Source organism: Xenopus laevis, chromosome 4S (assembly GCF_017654675.1).
Source record: "Xenopus laevis strain J_2021 chromosome 4S, Xenopus_laevis_v10.1, whole genome shotgun sequence".
Taxonomy (NCBI): Eukaryota; Metazoa; Chordata; class Amphibia; order Anura; family Pipidae; genus Xenopus; species Xenopus laevis.
Window position 1 is genome coordinate 85,818,156 of NC_054378.1, and position 16,401 is coordinate 85,834,556.

General features: G+C 38.2%; 1 protein-coding gene across 4 annotated transcripts in view; it reads right to left on the reverse strand.

Annotated features, from left to right (window-relative positions):
• Positions 1-632: 632 nt before the first annotated feature.
• Positions 633-16,401, reverse strand: part of lmo4.1.S (LIM domain only 4, gene 1 S homeolog) — a 28,044-nt gene continuing 12,275 nt past the window's right edge. For 3 of the 4 annotated variants that reach the window (XM_018259663.2, XM_041591368.1, XM_041591369.1), the window contains exons 3-5: positions 8,417-8,513; positions 7,852-8,007; positions 633-1,374 (exon numbers count right to left, since the gene is read on the reverse strand). In XM_018259663.2, the coding sequence (XP_018115152.1) occupies positions 1,366-1,374; positions 7,852-8,007; positions 8,417-8,513 (262 nt within the window). In that variant the 3' untranslated portion in view covers positions 633-1,365. 4 annotated transcript variants of the gene reach the window in all.

Sequence of the window (16,401 nt, forward strand, 5' to 3'; positions counted from 1 at the left end):
CAGCCTGGGGTCATACAGGGATCCATGAAGAGGACGAGCATTGGCAACGTTGCAGTCAGTAGTTGTATGGACTCAGTACAGTTTTCAAACAGGGGCACCGGCCTAGGGTATTAGGTTAGGAATAAATGACACCCCATTGATCATACCTTTCCCTTTAATTTGTTCTTGGTAATCCTAGATGTTTTATTACTTCAGTGGTACTGGTATAGTATTATCAAAGAAAAACTCTTTACCACTTGATAACTATATCAATAAATGCTGTAAACTGGATTTATATTCGATGGACCAACAGCCATTCATTTCGTCACACATCAGTCATCTATGTGCAGCCTAGTGAAACAGGCGTACATATTGGGACATTTATCAATAGTGAAAACACAACTCTCTATTCACTTGTATGGTATTTTAAGAGCATATCAAAAGTTGAAACTAAATCAAATTCTATTTTCAACCTTTAATAATATCCTCCTAAAATCCTACACAAGTGAATACAGAGCTGATGTGCCGTATTCCCTATTATTTAATGAAAAAATATGGATAGATTGCCCAAAATCCATTAGAATCTCCCTTCTGTCGTTGTTGACATTACAGAATTCCTTAATTATCAGTGTGTTCAAATCACTATTGAACAATAGCATTTATTCTTTTATTATTTAAATACACCATACTAGAGCAAATGTCTCTGAAAATATCACAAATAAAAGATTTCTTCAATCAGCAAGTAGGTGAAAATTTCTACACAATAGCAGATTCTCTCCCCGCCCAATCCCTTCTTCTTTTTTTTTTTTGCTGTGGGAAGTAGCAACAAGACAAAAAAAAAAAATATATATAAAATAAAAAAATCCCACATACATGCATACATTGTATTTTACAGAGATACAATACAAGTGTTTGTGATAGAGTACCACAAAAGTTACAGCTCTCATTTTATCGTATGTTCAATTGATTGAAACAGATTTTTTTTACAACACGTATATATACAAAAAGCAAATTAGAATGTTGTCAAGATAAAACAGAGGGTGCAAACTCTGGTCAATTATTGGTGAAAAGGGTAGAAAGTCTTCTTGTAATTAGCTTCATCAGTCATTTACCCCTCCCAAAGAAATCCTCTGGTGAATCTCTTATTATATTCAAGAGTCTCTCCCATAAGCCCAGGTTTATGGCGTCCTTAATGTTCAACAGTCAAATTGAAACACCAAAAAAAAAATGTGTGTGGAGGGCAACAGAGAATAGAGAAGGTGCAATGGCATGAGGCTGGCACTAGTGCTAGCTACAAAGGTGACTTGTCTACTGCAGACACATGGGATCCATCTGCGATGAACAGAATTTGAGATGAAGGCACGCATTCTGTATTACTGGGACACTTTAACAGACCTACAAATGAGAGAGAGAGAAGCATATTAAGTATACAAAAAGTAAGCCAAGGTCTTGGGAGTCAATTTTAGAAATTAGCTGTAAGGTCAGTAAAGTTAACATAATAATTACACATGTCCAGAAAAATACATACATCCTTAGAATGTTTTAAGTAGATCATCCAGGCACTGGGACTACTACCATTTACCAATATCAGCAGATCCAAAATGGTGAGAACGTCAAGTGATACGGACACTAAAAATTCTTTTCAAAATGTGAATCTACATTAAAAGTTACCTATAGATCACGTTGATTGTTTTTCGGTGATCGTTCTGCTTTTGTAAGTAGTTGTTACTTGAAGTTCCTAAACCTGATTTGTCAACCCTTCTTAATCTGTCAGACTCCTGCTGCACAAATATGGCAGCCCCCACATAGAGGAACACAAGGGTAAGAAAGGTAATTTAAAAGCATTTCGCAAATACTTTTATGGCAAAATTATAAATCGTATGCAAAGACAATATTATGATAGATATAAAAAAAAAGTTATTTCGAGCAGATCTCTCCCCGATATGCCCACATTGAATTGGCCGATATCGGGCTGATCCAATCACGGGCCCTAGGACCCAACGATCGGATCAGAATGGAGGCAATAAGGGCGGTCGGATCGTGGGACCGCATCAACGAACAGATGCGGCCGCGATCCAACATGATTTTTTACCCTGCCCAATTGACATCTGCCCGACATCGATTGGGGACGCCCATCGGATGAACAAATATGTTACATATATATATGTTATATATAACATATATGATTAATTAGTTATATAGAAATCATTAGAATAAACTAGCTATGGTTCACAGATCATAAACTCCAAAAACCAATGCATTTATTACAGCCATTAATTGAGCATACCTTCAAAATAACTATTAGCCTGGCAGCTTAGTTCCAACTATATGGAGCACTGCCTTTTAAAAGAGCATTGGTTACGGTTTCATTTGTTCTTTGCCTTTGTGTGCACGCGCAAATTAGAAAAACACACAAAACAAAAAGGGTAGTATAATGTTCTCCTTGTAGCAACAGCACAGAACAGAAAGTACACGAAGCACAGGCAGGACTAGTTATTATAGGTATTGGTCTTATTTCAAGAGAACTAATTAATTACTAATTAAAATATCTATTTCCTTTCATATACAAATAGGCTTTACATGGATTTCTTAAAAAATGTCTAAACTTCTAGGAAACAAAGCTTCAAAAAAAAAAAAAAAAAAAAAAAATCCTATGGTCTCTGAATAGGCCCACCCCCAGTTTCTAGCTAATTAAAGTGGTGGAGGATCGGAGGTTCAATTCCCAAGAGTTAACTCTGTGTGAGAAAGGTAATTTGGCTGTCCAGAACAAAGAGATTAGAGAGCAGCCAGTGAGCATATTTAATAAATGAGCATCAATTGTCCTCTACTATGGACACAGACAACTCCAATTATATAACAACCAGGGAATTGCTGAGTGATATGTAAACTAGAAGATATTCCTGCTTAGGCCAATACAGTGAATAGTAAAGACAAGCATGTTAATGCAACGAGGAAAAGATAACATTATACACTACATGCTGATTGATTGTACAGGTGAGGCCACTTGTCTTAACACTCTGTATTGCTGCCCCCTGCCAAACAAACTATAACAAAGAATTTAAGTAGTAAGTAAACACTTAAAATGCTATAGCCCTGGAGATAAATGGGCAGATATAGTGATGATATACCAGAGTGACAATGAGTGCACATAATTCAATCTTGATGGATTAAGAACAACAATGACACATTTTATAATTTACTCACATGCTCTTACTTTAATTTAAGGAAGATGGATAACTGGTCTCTGATGTTTTGCATATACACTCATATACCGGGTGTTCCTTTTTTCAGGAACCCACAAATCTCAACCTCACAATATCGCATCACTCCTGTGGCTACTCGAGATATTTATTGAAAATAATATTTAAAATGCAGTCGTTTTTTGCAGCTCATGTGGCATCACGGAGTTCCTGTATGTCCCTGATGTCTTGGTGTTGGTTAACCAGTTGTAAGCTAAACCACATTTTCAGCGGCCATATCATAATACAATTAGGATTTTAATAAGCTTTTGAGTTGATTAAGAGCATTTAAAACTTGTGGAGTCTGTGGCCCAATTTGGACAGCCCTGCTTTAAAATGAGTCTTTGCAATTTAATTTATTGTATGCTTGCATTCGCATTAGGGATGCGCCGAATCCACTATTTTGGATTCGGAGGACCCCTGAATCCTTTGCGAAATAATTTTTGCATATGCAAATTAGGGGTGGGAAGAGGAAAACATTTTATACTTCCTTGTTTTGTTACAAAAAGTCACGCAATTTGCCTCCCTGCCCCTAATTTGCATATGCACATAAGGATTTGGATCAGCCGGGCAGAAGGATACGTCCGAGTCCGAATCCTGCTAAAAAAGGCTGAATCCCAAAACGAATCCAGGATTCGGTGCATCCCTAATTTGTATACAGCACTTTAGTGACACATTGGGGGTCATTTATCAACACTGGGCAAATTTGCCCATGGGCAGTAACCCATGGTAACCAGTCAACTTTCTGCATTCATTTTTCTAATAGCAGCTGACTATTAAAAGCTAATCACTGATTGGTTGCTGTAGGTAACTGCCCGTGGGCAAATTTGCCCACTGTTTATAAATGAGCCCCACTTACAGCCTTAAATGGCACAGTGACACACAAAACACTTAAAAAGTGTTTAAAAAAACTTTTTTTTACATGGCTTGATAGGACTCTAAGTATAGACATTCATACATACACAAGTATAAACAAATACATATTCAGGGTTGCCATCATGGGAAATGTATTTCTACTTTTTCACCTCCTACAGAGTGGCTGCAATGACATGGGGGTAATACATTATGGGCAATGTTTTCTCTTTCTTTTTAACATTTATATTTTCCAAAATTTTGACATCCGCAAGCTTGTGGCAAAAAAAATTTTTTTTTTTTTTGGAATGACACAGGATACCAAAACCATTAAGAAAATAAATCTGGATAGACACTGAAAAAATGTGGCATGAGCTTCGAATGGTTAAAAAAACAAATCTTAAAAAACATATATTTAACAGTGACAAATTTTAAACATAATCCCACATTAAAATATGAAAAAACTGCCAGCATTTTGTCTTTTTTTATGACTTATGTGGCATACAGGATATGATGTCACGGACATAAGATTGTTGAGGATGTAGCCTCATCTTATCAATTCACCACATTCTGGCGAAAAAGGGGAACGTATTGAAAAGGTCACACTTTAATAAATTTGTAGAGTAATGTTCGTTTGCCGGAGTGAAAATTCGCCTAGCGAAACAACGTGAAAGTTCTCTAGCGCTGGGCTTTTTCACTAGCGAATTGTCTTCATCACCTTTTAGTAAATGGTCGAATTTATTGAGAATTGTCATTTTGGCAAATTTTCGCTAGAAAAGCCCACTTCTCCTTTAGTAAATCTGCCATCAACATTCAAGCAATTCTGCACTAAAACAGCCAGCGTCTATCTGTAGCTCATGGGCCAAGTCATAATGGCATATAAGCTATATGCCACATTGTCACAAGGCTAGTGGCCTTATGAGAAACACATAATCTTCTGCTGCCTAGTAAGTAGTTTTTTTTACATTTTACAACTCTTAAATGCCCAGTTATTAGGCCAGAACAGCACATATTACATTGTTTCTTATTCTTTCAATTTCATACACACAGGCACACAAAAAAAAAATCCATGTTCGTACAATCTTCTTACATTAATGCAGGTTAGTTTGCAAATCTATAGCGTACAGTAACTGAAGTATGCAGTATTTGTTTGAATGCTCTAATTCAGGGTAGCGTGATTGCCTGAGTTAATGATGAAAAAGTCAAATACGCTATCAGAGCTGATGGAAAAATCTATCACCAATTTGAAATTAAAATTCATATGTGGTCAATAAGATTTACTATCCATGCAAGTGGTGCTGTAAAGAGTAAATTAATCAATGTCATCAATACATAATCAGTATGAAAGATGATGTGAATAAAATTATGTGCAGGAGTTGAGCGATTTTTTTTTCCCCTCTCTGAACCAGTGTGGAATGAACAGACTTCACTGAAGGCTGTGACAGTAATTGTTACAAATTAGACACAGCAGTTATCAAAATGCACTCACTAGCATAGCAATAAGACTTATTAGGAAAATGAAAATAGATCTTCAACAATTCGGTGCTGGGGAGATTGTACAACTGTTGATCAGATTGTGTTGGTTTGAATGCATCCCATTCATTACTGGGAAATGAAAAAAAAATATTATGTACATAGATGCAAATTTAGAAGCCTGGTTGTAAGATTTATTGTACTGGAGCAGAACCATTAGCAAGTACTACATTTTCATTAGATTTGCAGACCACCATTCAATAAGCAAAGGTTGTTCAACAAGCACTATGGGAATATTTTATAGATTAAAAAAAAAAAAAAGACAAATGCGTGGCTTTATATAAAAATATACTTAGAAGACAACCAATATCTATTATAGCGGTAAACAAAATATATTGCTGGTTATAAATAAACTACTGATCCTAGCAATGATTTACATTCATAATAGAGTTACAATGAAAAATAAATGGTTTATCTTATCCATTTATAAAGTGAATCCATTGAGAGAGTTGAGAGGTAGACTAAAAGGAAATACAACCCTGCTTAAAGGAGAAGTAAACCCTTGCTACTAATATCCCCTACCCTACATTGACCCCCCTCCCTGCTCTCTCTCCCCCCCCCCAGCCTAGGTGGTACCTTTTCTAAATGCCCCTAATTCTTTACTTACCCATCGGTGCAGATTCTGTCCAACAGAGTTCACAGGCACCATCTTCAGCCGCTTTGGTAAACTTCGGGTCTTCTTCCAGCGATTCGGCAATCTCCTTGACTTTCGGCGCATGCGCAGTTGTCGCGAAACAGAAAATTGCTCCAACTGCGCATGCGCTGACACGGCACTCACTTCCCGAAGATTACCAAAGAGAAGAAGATGGCTGCCGTGAACTCCGATGCCTTGAATCTGCACCAAGGGTTAAAGAGTTAGGGGCATTTAGCAAAGGTACCACGTAGGCTGGGGGGGGAAGAGAGCAGGGAGGGGGGTCAATGTAGGGTAGGGGTGTAGGGGATTTTAGTAGCAAGAGTTTACTTCTCCTTTAAGGGTGACAAGGTTTTCCAGCGCAGGTGACAAAATGTCAGAAAAAAACTTTTGCATAAGCATGGAGCACCAGCACCAAACATCTGAATTATGCAATTATGCAATTTTTTTTTTCTGCCAAAGAAAATTGGCAGAAAAGTAACTGCTGCTGGTAAGGTCACCAAAACGAGCAGATCTTTCCCCAATATACCCAGGTCCGTGATATCAGGCTGATCTACATCACAATGACATGATACAAGCCACTGAGGCAGGGCAAACTCAAAAGTTTTCCTCAAAAAATAAATTAAAAAAAAAGTAGTAAAATTACAAATACATTTATTAGGACATTGCTAATAAAAAGCCTAACTATGCCACAACAGGCATGAAACGCATTAGGCTTCGGTTTGCAATGTCCTTATAAATGAATTTGTAATTTTACTACTTTTGATTTATTTTTTGAGAAAAACTCAACTTTTGAGGCTGTTTTTATACATTTGCACATCTGGACTGGGGTGAGCGCGAGTATATCCTCTTCCATGATTTTTGTTTTTCTACTGGGCTTAAAATACTGTGGAAGTGTTAAGAATTGGCTTCTAGCACTATTTTTGCTCATCGCCCTTGATGCAAGGAACACATAAACAAGCCAATGTGATCATCATCCCAACGAGATTTTTAAACTAGTCCAATTGATATCTGACCAATTGTTGGAGTGCCCCATACACGAGCAGATACGTTGTTTAGCATGGGAGATTCTCACTAACTTCTATGTAAAGGTCTTTTCTGATGTTATTTTCACCTGCACTGGAGATGATTAAATGTATATACATTAGTTATATGGCAGCAGAAGCTGTCCATGTGCTTGTGTTGGTAGGCATTATATATATATAACTGTAGAGCCACTGTTATTTACATGTTAGAGCCACTGTTATTTTATATGTGCATGGAGGCTACTCATGCAAGGGCAACCAAGATGCTTAACTCTCTAATTAAAAGAAGAAAAAGTAAAAATGGATTCCTATTAACAAGATATATGTTCACAGTAGATTTTAATAATAAAATAGTGTGTCTATTGTGGAGTCTGTGTGTATGCTTGTAGGTCCATTTGTAAAATAGGCTACACCAATAAAAGTTTAAATGCAATGTAAAATATATACACGAGGATGTAAGGATGCCATAGTAAATAGCACACTAATTCAGACTTTGAAAGCAACTGAAATGTTAGCCAAATAGGTATAACTCTACAGGAAATATTGTCATCATGTTGTAAGTAGACTTATTAATAAAGTACAAAGCATTCACCTTCTGGTCTGGCAGTAGTGGATTGCTCTGAAGTGAATTCAAATGACCACTGATGAGAGCTGTAGGTCTATCATGCTCACAGAATAAACTGCCATTGATATAGTGAAACCGGTCCCCAGGGACAAGGCGATTCCGACAGGTAGAACATGTGAAACACTGCAAGTTAGAAACAAGGAAAAGAAGAAAATGATATCAGTTGGATGGGAAACAGATTTTTTTTTTTTATTTCAATCAAGATACGGCTAAATACAAATAAAAAATATAATGAGGGGTTCAACACCTATGTTCTCCATAAATAGCTTATGTGCCAAACATAACGAGGAATAGTAAATGGACAGCAATTTTGTACTTCGATTTAATACTTCCACAATCTTTACTATCTAAGGAAGGCAAAAAACTTCAACTGAAAAATGTAATGGAAGACAGCCAGTAGGCCACTAGTTCGATATGCATGCATATTCAAATGCCCTTTGGCCTCATAGGCGACAGAAACCCGTGCCCCAACTCCCACCCTCAGAATCTTGTAAACATATTTATTTTAGGGACAGTAAGTAGTAGAACCTACTTTAAGGTGATAGACATTTCCCTGTGCCCTCATGACCAATTCGCTGGCTGGAATTGACTGCCCACAAGCACTGCAAGCTCCGCTGTTTCCAAATAACCTGTCAAAGAAAAAAAATGAAAAACACATAGAACCATGTAAGTCTTTAATTTCATACCAAGTATATATTAAAAGACATTAACAGGCAACCAAGTTCTTTAACATAACAGTTAAAAGGAATATACTTTCTCTTGTATCAAAGGAAAAATATGACCTTCCGCTACCTCACAAGGAGCCAGCAGAGTTTAATCAGAAAAATAGTGACTTATACCTTAAGCAAATACAAAACAATTCTGTCCTGCGCACATTTTATCAGATTTATCATGAAAAAATAAATAAATAAAAAAGGATACAATTCATGACCGGGTGTGTTTAAATGCATTGTGTCCTTGAAATTATATGAAGAATTCTTTTTGTACTTTAATCATATCTAGTGATATGAGTCATCAAAAGGGTTAAGAGGATTTGATTGTATATCTAAGAAGACATCATGCTCTGTGTATTGAAACGCCAGCAAACCTCCATCAGAGCCCAGTTTCCATTAGAAACTCACTGCTATCCAGGTTGATATATAATGTGTATGGGTTAACCTTTTCAATCATGGTGTCAACACTCCAGGTTTAGCTCTGCTCATCTCTTTCATCCTAACCTTCTCTCTCTCTCTCTCTCTCTCTTGATAATGAAATACTTGCTCTGACTTCCCTCTATCTGCTCCTCAGTCCACAATTTAGATTACTTCATCTCTGCTAGCAACAAACTGAATGAAATTTCGATTTGAGCAGAAAGTAATTTACCGGGATCTGGATCCATTTGTCATCATATCTCTCTGGGTGTTTGCTGTATCACTGCAGTTTTCCTATGCAATCAAATGAGACCACAACATCTGCCATAGGAGGGGCGGCTGGTGGAGGACTAAGTGGGGAAAATGTGTGTACATTTTTTTTTTTTTAACACATTAAACAAAACAATGGGATCTTTTAATGCCATTTTTTATTCTACGAGAGGAAGATGCTTCAGCATTGTGATAATGCAGAATAACCGTAATATTTACAGGGATAGACCATTATTATCAACTCACACCTTTAGTGCAAGAATAATAAATAGCCTCCTTAGAGCCATTTCTATTTTAGATAACCGTAACGAAGGAAGCTTCTGTATTTAAGATAAAGGTGTGGGGGATCTCAGCTGAGTGCTATTATCACTTTCCTAGATAAATCACTAATAATTAGGTGTTCATTCCAACAGGAATATAATAAAGCTACACATGTGCATAGGGTGGAGTGGAAGAAGAATTCTTCCCTCCACTGGTTTTTCATGGCATTTACAGATGGGAAAATATTTCAATTGCTGAAGTCTAGAGAATGTTCCACGCCACAAATACTTCTGAAACCTACTAATAAAGTCTAATCAAAGTTACTGGCTTATTGAGAATAAACATTTAAAGGTAAATCCTTATAGCAAGGCTGTCAGGGGATGATGGGAAGTATAGTTTACAAATACCTGTAGACCTGCAGTTTGGCTAACCCAGGGCTGAACTAACTTACTTCACTACTGGAAGGAGAGATACTGTTCCAGTCACTGTGTAAAACAGGCCAGTCCCATTTCAATCTTCCTGTTTGGTCTGTACAATGAATAAGAGGGTTGTGCATCAAGTGACACATGGATGGCCAAACTGCTCAGCCTGCTCATTCTCCCATAAATAAGCATTTATTCCCTCACTCATCAACGATATAAGGCCAAACTTAAACAATAGACAATAGAGGATGCCTTGAGACCCAATATGGGGAAAAGTATAAATCTGAAAGGTCCAAACTGCAACCCTCAAGCTGCTGTGGATCCAAAATGCCCAGCCATAGAGATAGTAGTTTACTACTAAAGCTGTGTAGGTAGAACACACCGATTTAGTGACAGCTGTAATTGTGTATTGTATGTGGAGCAGATAGGCCAAGAACACAACCTCTGTCCTGCACTTAAACCAAGATGATCAACACAAACAGTGGCTGCTGGGCAATTTGATTGCAAACACCCAACTGCCTGCAGAGATCTGAGATCAATGTAATTATCAGTTAAATTAGCACTAGAGAAATCAGAGGTAATTACAAGGGAAAGAAATATGAAAGGCAAAAAATTGAGCAAAACTCGGCATCCAGGCCTGAACTGGAGGTCTGCAGATTCTGTTAAATTCCAGAGGGGCTGTAAGAGGCCATAGACACTATTTAGTGGGCTTCGGGGGGTGTTTGGACCTCTGTATAGTTGAAATGCCATATTTTCAGTCCCATTCCAGATCTGTCAGTGTCCAATTCCCTACCTATAATACCAAATGTCATGCTTAAAGGGATACTGTCATGGGAAAAAAAAATTTTTTCAAAATGAATCAGTTAATAGTGCTGCTCCAGCAGAATTCTGCACTGAAATCCATTTCTCAAAAGAGCAAACAGATTTTTTTATATTCAATTTTGAAATCTGACATGGGGCTAGACATTTTGACAATTTCCCAGCTGCCCCAAGTCATGTGACTTGTGCTCTGATAAACTTCAATCACTCTTTACTGCTGTACTGCAAGTTGGAGTGATATCACCCCTCCCTTTTTTCCCCCAGCAGCCAAACAAAAGAACAGTGGGAAGGTAACGAGATAGCAGCTCCCTAACACAAGATAACAGCTGCCTGGTAGATCTAAGAACAGCACTCAATAGTAAAAACCCATGTCCCACTGAGACTCCTTCAGTTACATTGAGAAGGAGAAACAGCAGCCTGCCAGAAAGTATTTCTCTCCTGAAGTGCAGGCACAAGTCACATGACCAGGGGCAGCTGGGAAATTGACAAAATGTCTAGCCCCATGTCAGATTTCAAAATTGAATATAAAAAAATCTGTTTGCTCTTTTGAGAAATGGATTTCAGTGCAGAATTCTGCTGGAGCAGCACTATTAACTGATTCGTTTTGAAAAAAAATGTTTTTCCCATGACAGTATCCCTTTAAGTGTAGGCCAGACGAGGAGATTTGGGGAGATTTTATCGCCACGTCTTTTGCGCGACTATCTCCCCGAACTGCCTCAGCGTTTTTTCCCCATAGGCTACAGCGCAAAATCGCCTGCGCTAATGCACACGCAGCGATGCGTTTTCAATAGTCGCCCAAAGTTGCCTCAGGTATGGGATCAGTTATCTGGAAACACGCTATCCAGAAAGATCCGAAATACAGAAAGCCAATCTCCTATAGACTACATTTTATCCATATAATCCAAATGTTTAAAAAGAATTTCCTTTTTTTTGTAATAATAAAACAGCTTGTACTTGATCCCACCTAAGATATTATTAATCTTTATTGGAAGCAAAACCAGCCTATTGGGTTTATTTAATGTTTACTGTACGTGATTTTCTAGTAGACTTAAGGTATGGAGAGATCCATTATCTGGAAAGCCCCAGGTCCCATACCTGTACAGGATATGATGTTACTGACCTAGTAATTTTGAGGATGTAACTTCATCTTATTGCTTCACGAGCACCAGATAGAATCAGGCGAAGTAGACTTTGGCGAAAAGGGTAACGCATTGGAAAGTTAACAATTTTTAAATTTGCAGATTAACAATTGCTTGCCTTAACGAAAATCTGCCTGGCAGCAGAGCGAAAGTTCTCTAGCGAATTGTCTTCCTCGCCTTTTAGTAAATGATTTGATGTTGGGAATCTGCATTTTGGCAAATTTTCTCCAAATAAACACAATAAGCCCTTTAGTAAATGTGCACCATAGAGACAGTGATCAGTAAATTATAAGCATTGTGTAGTAGTAGCTGCTACTAATAGCTAAGTTCGCCACTAAGGGCTAATATTGTTGCACTGCCATTGCCCTTTGGCGGCCAATGTAGCTACAATCTCTCTCATCCCCCACCCTGTTACTAAGACTCCCCAGCCTGGATACAAAGCAGCACTGCAGGGGTTACTGTTCCTGCTCGTTCCCATTTTCTCTGTTTCCTTTGTAAGTCATTTGGTGAACAAACTAATTGCCTGGAGTTTTCTGCATCTGATCTTGCAGGAGGCTTGTCATGTTCGAGCTACTAATTTGCTGTTGCCACTTTATTGAAAATAGCCTGTAAGTTGTTATTAAATGTATCGACTGAACGACAGGGAGAGTAGTAAAAACTGCCCCTTAAGATGGCTTTTAATAGGAAGCCCGAGAAACAAATTTTGCAGCGGCATCGATTTGGAGAGTTCAATCAAAACTCCATTTCAAAACTAATTAGTGTGAGGCCCAGGATCGCACGCTGACATGCTCCTGCAGAGCAAGCTGGGTGGCACAGGGAGGAGAGCTTAGCACACACGCTCTGCTGCTCTGCACTCACGCTGGAAGGGAGCTCGGCCTGCAGCACAGACAGAAAGGCTAGCAGTGGTCTCATTCACAGGCCCCGTCTCCACAAGTAATAGAACTCGGGATAGTTTACAATAAAGACGCAGCACCCTCCACAAGAACTCTGTGTTGCTGAAGGGGAAATGGGTTAGGATACCTGTTGACTTTGGGTTATTTTCCAGGAGTAACACAATCTGTCCACTGTAAGATAACTACAATAAATACAGGTATGGGATCTGTTACTTGGAAACACATTATCCAGAAAGTTCTGAATTACAGAAAGGCCATCTCCCATAGACCCCATTATAATAAAATAAGTTTTAAAATGATTCTTTTTCTCTGTAATAATAAAACAGTATCTTGTACTTGATTCAAAAAAAGATGGAATTAATCCTTATTGGAAGCAAAACCAGATTATTGGGTTTATATAATGCTTACACAATTAGTAGATTTAAGGTACCAAGATCCAAATTACAGAAAGATCAGTTACCCGGAAAACCCCAGGTCCCGAGCATTCAGGATAACAGGTCCCATACCTGTACCTCCCAATTGTTGTTTTAAAGCTACACTGTCATGGGAAAATTTGTTTTTTTCAAAACGCATCAGTTAATAGTGCTGCTCCAGCAGAATTCTGCACTGAAATCCATTTCTCAAAAGAGCAAACAGATTTTTTTATATTCAATTTTGAAATCTGACATGGGGCTAGACATTTTGTCAATTTCCCAGCTGCCCCTGGTCATGTGACTTGTGCCTGCACTTTAGGAGAGAAATGCTTTCTGGCAGGCTGCTTGTTTTTCCTTTTCAATTTAACTGAATGTGTCTCAGTGAGACATGGGTTTTTACTATTGAGTGTTGTTCTTAGATCTACCAGGCAGCTGTTATCTTGTGTTAGGGAGTGGTTATCTGGTTTCCTTCCCATTGTTCTTTTGTTTGGCTGCTGGGGGAAGGGAGGGGGTGATATCACTCCAACTTGCAGTACAGCAGTAAAGAGTGATTGAAGTTTATCAGAGCACAAGTCACATGACCAGGGGCAGCTGGGAAATTGACAATATGTCTAGCCCCATGTCAGATTTCAAAATTGAATATAAAAAAATCCGTTTGCTCTTTTGAGAAATGGATTTCAGTGCAGAATTCTGCTGGAGCAGCACTATTAACTGATTCATTTTGAAATTTTTTTTTCCCCATGACAGTATCCCTTTAAGGCTATGTTGTATGCTGAACGACGAAAAACGGAACGCAGGGGAGCGCAGGTAAAAACGCTCGTGAGTAAGAGCCCTTAGTCAAGCTGCCATATGAGAAGTGATTTGCATTTGCCCCAACCACAATTCAAAAATATGTTTTAGGTTTTGCTTTGTGGGGTTTGTGCGTAGCAGCGATGGTCTATAGTCATATATTTATAAAATGATCAGTCTCTGAACACGTGACAGAAAGTTACAGGATTAATAAAAATGCAAGAAAATGTTAGTTTTTCTGGCATAAATTCTAAAACACTGCAAGTAGTACAGGTGTGGGATCCATTATCCATAAATCTCCGAATTACGGAAAGGCCATCTCCCACAGCATGTTTTATCCAAATAATCCAAATTTTTTAAAATTATCCCTTTATCTCTGTAATAATGAAACAGTAACTTGTACTTGATCCCAACTGAGATATAATGAATCCTTTTTGGAAGCAAAACCAGATCATTTGATTTATTTAATGCTTAAATGATTTTCTAGTAGATTTAAGGTATGAAGATCCAAATTATTGAAGGATCTGTTATCTGGAAATCCCCAGCATTCTGGATAAAAGGTCCCATACCTGTACTAAACATGGCAATAGGAATGGGATGTTGGGAAATCTGAGCCAGTTGCATATTGCTTCAGAGGGAGTGGTTGTTATTTCATGCACAGTTGTATTTAGCCCACATGATTAGCCATAATTGAGCTTAGGTAAGTGACTGATGACTTCATTTGTTCTCTCACAGATCCTGCTGCAAGATGTATAATAACCAAGGCAGGAATAGGAAATGTTTGGCACTTTAGTACTAAAGACAGATAAATTCTGGGAGTTAAAATTCGCAAACAGATGCAGCACCCTATATTTCCTAGTCCATACCTGCTGGGACAAAAAGACAAATGTGAGTTTCTCAGATATTTCCTGCTTCTATAAGCTGTGGATTTAACAGAATGCCTTAAAAAAAAAGTTAAAGCACCTTTGTAACGGTCACCCTCTATACCGTAAGGTGATGGCAAATATGCGACTGGCAGACAGCCCAAAACTGCCGCCTGGTACTTCCTGGATGAAAAAGTTTTGGCCTTTTCTTGGATGGATGAAATATGGCACAAGTGCCATCAGCCTAAAGGAGTGTCTTGAAAAGTAATTAATCCAGTCCCACAGTCTAAGGATCAACCACTCAATCCTAAAAAAACAGCAATCATCTTTTATTCAAATATCAGTTAACAGGTGGCCATTGTAGTGTTGCCACAGAATCACTTTAAAACAGGACATTTACTATTTTCCACATTCATTTTTGTGCATTACTGTAGGATGTGGATTCAATTTGTCCAGTTTTAAAGGGATGAGTCCATGGCCATGTGTGGGCCCAAAGTTATGAAAGTGATACAGAGTTTAGTACTCATTAAATAAAAGCCTCTAATTAGACTTAAAATTAAGATGAAAAGCCATCAGCAAATAGAAGGAGTTGTAGAGTAACTGGGGCAGCAAGCTACACTTCTCTGCACTAGGGGGGGAAAGTAGCAGAGAAATAATGATGTGTGTTGTGCTATTGTCACTCTGTATATTCCTAAAATCAGAATGTTTGGACACAGTGATAAATATTTTATAAAGTATGAAAACTCTCTTTATCTCGGATTTAACAGCAGTGTCTCTGGGGCTTTGATCATTGGCTTTGCTTATGTACAGTATCCCCATTAACAGACTGTGACAGGAACGTGCTGCAATAAAAAAAAAAGAAGTCAATTCCTCTTTTTCAAAAGAACTAATTCACTTTCACATAATTGGACAGAATTACTTCCCGAATGTCAATTCAATTCCGCTAAGAAAATGACATACTCGGGAGCTGCAGCTGAGTAGAGATCTTACCATAACCTGTTGTGCCATGGGCTTTATCCTCCCAACCTAATCATTTTCATGTAACAATTCATATACCTTTTAACTAAACAGCAGCGATTATTCTGTAACAGCCTTAGGTGTGGAGGTGTAGTTCAATATCTGGATGTGTTGAACTACAACTCCAGTAATCTGCCAGTGGGATGCTGGGAATTGTAGGCGCCACATGACTGCTATAGATCGGGTTCCTTTAGCTAAACACACTTCAGACACAACAGGGCATATCAAGAAATATTTGATTAAAAAGGGCGTAGTATCCATTTTCACTCACGTGTGATATCCGTATTTACATACCCCCCCCTTCTTTATTTCCTCTAATGAATCACCAGAAGGTAAAGAACGGCCATTTTATTTTCTGCTAGACTACATATTGTTTGCTTAAGTTCTTTCATAAATACAGGGAATCCCTACTTATAGGAATTAGTGTCTACTGAGGAGTTTAACAGAAGAACTTGCTGATGCAGCAGCTTTCATCCACTCGCCTGCTGTACGGGTATATCT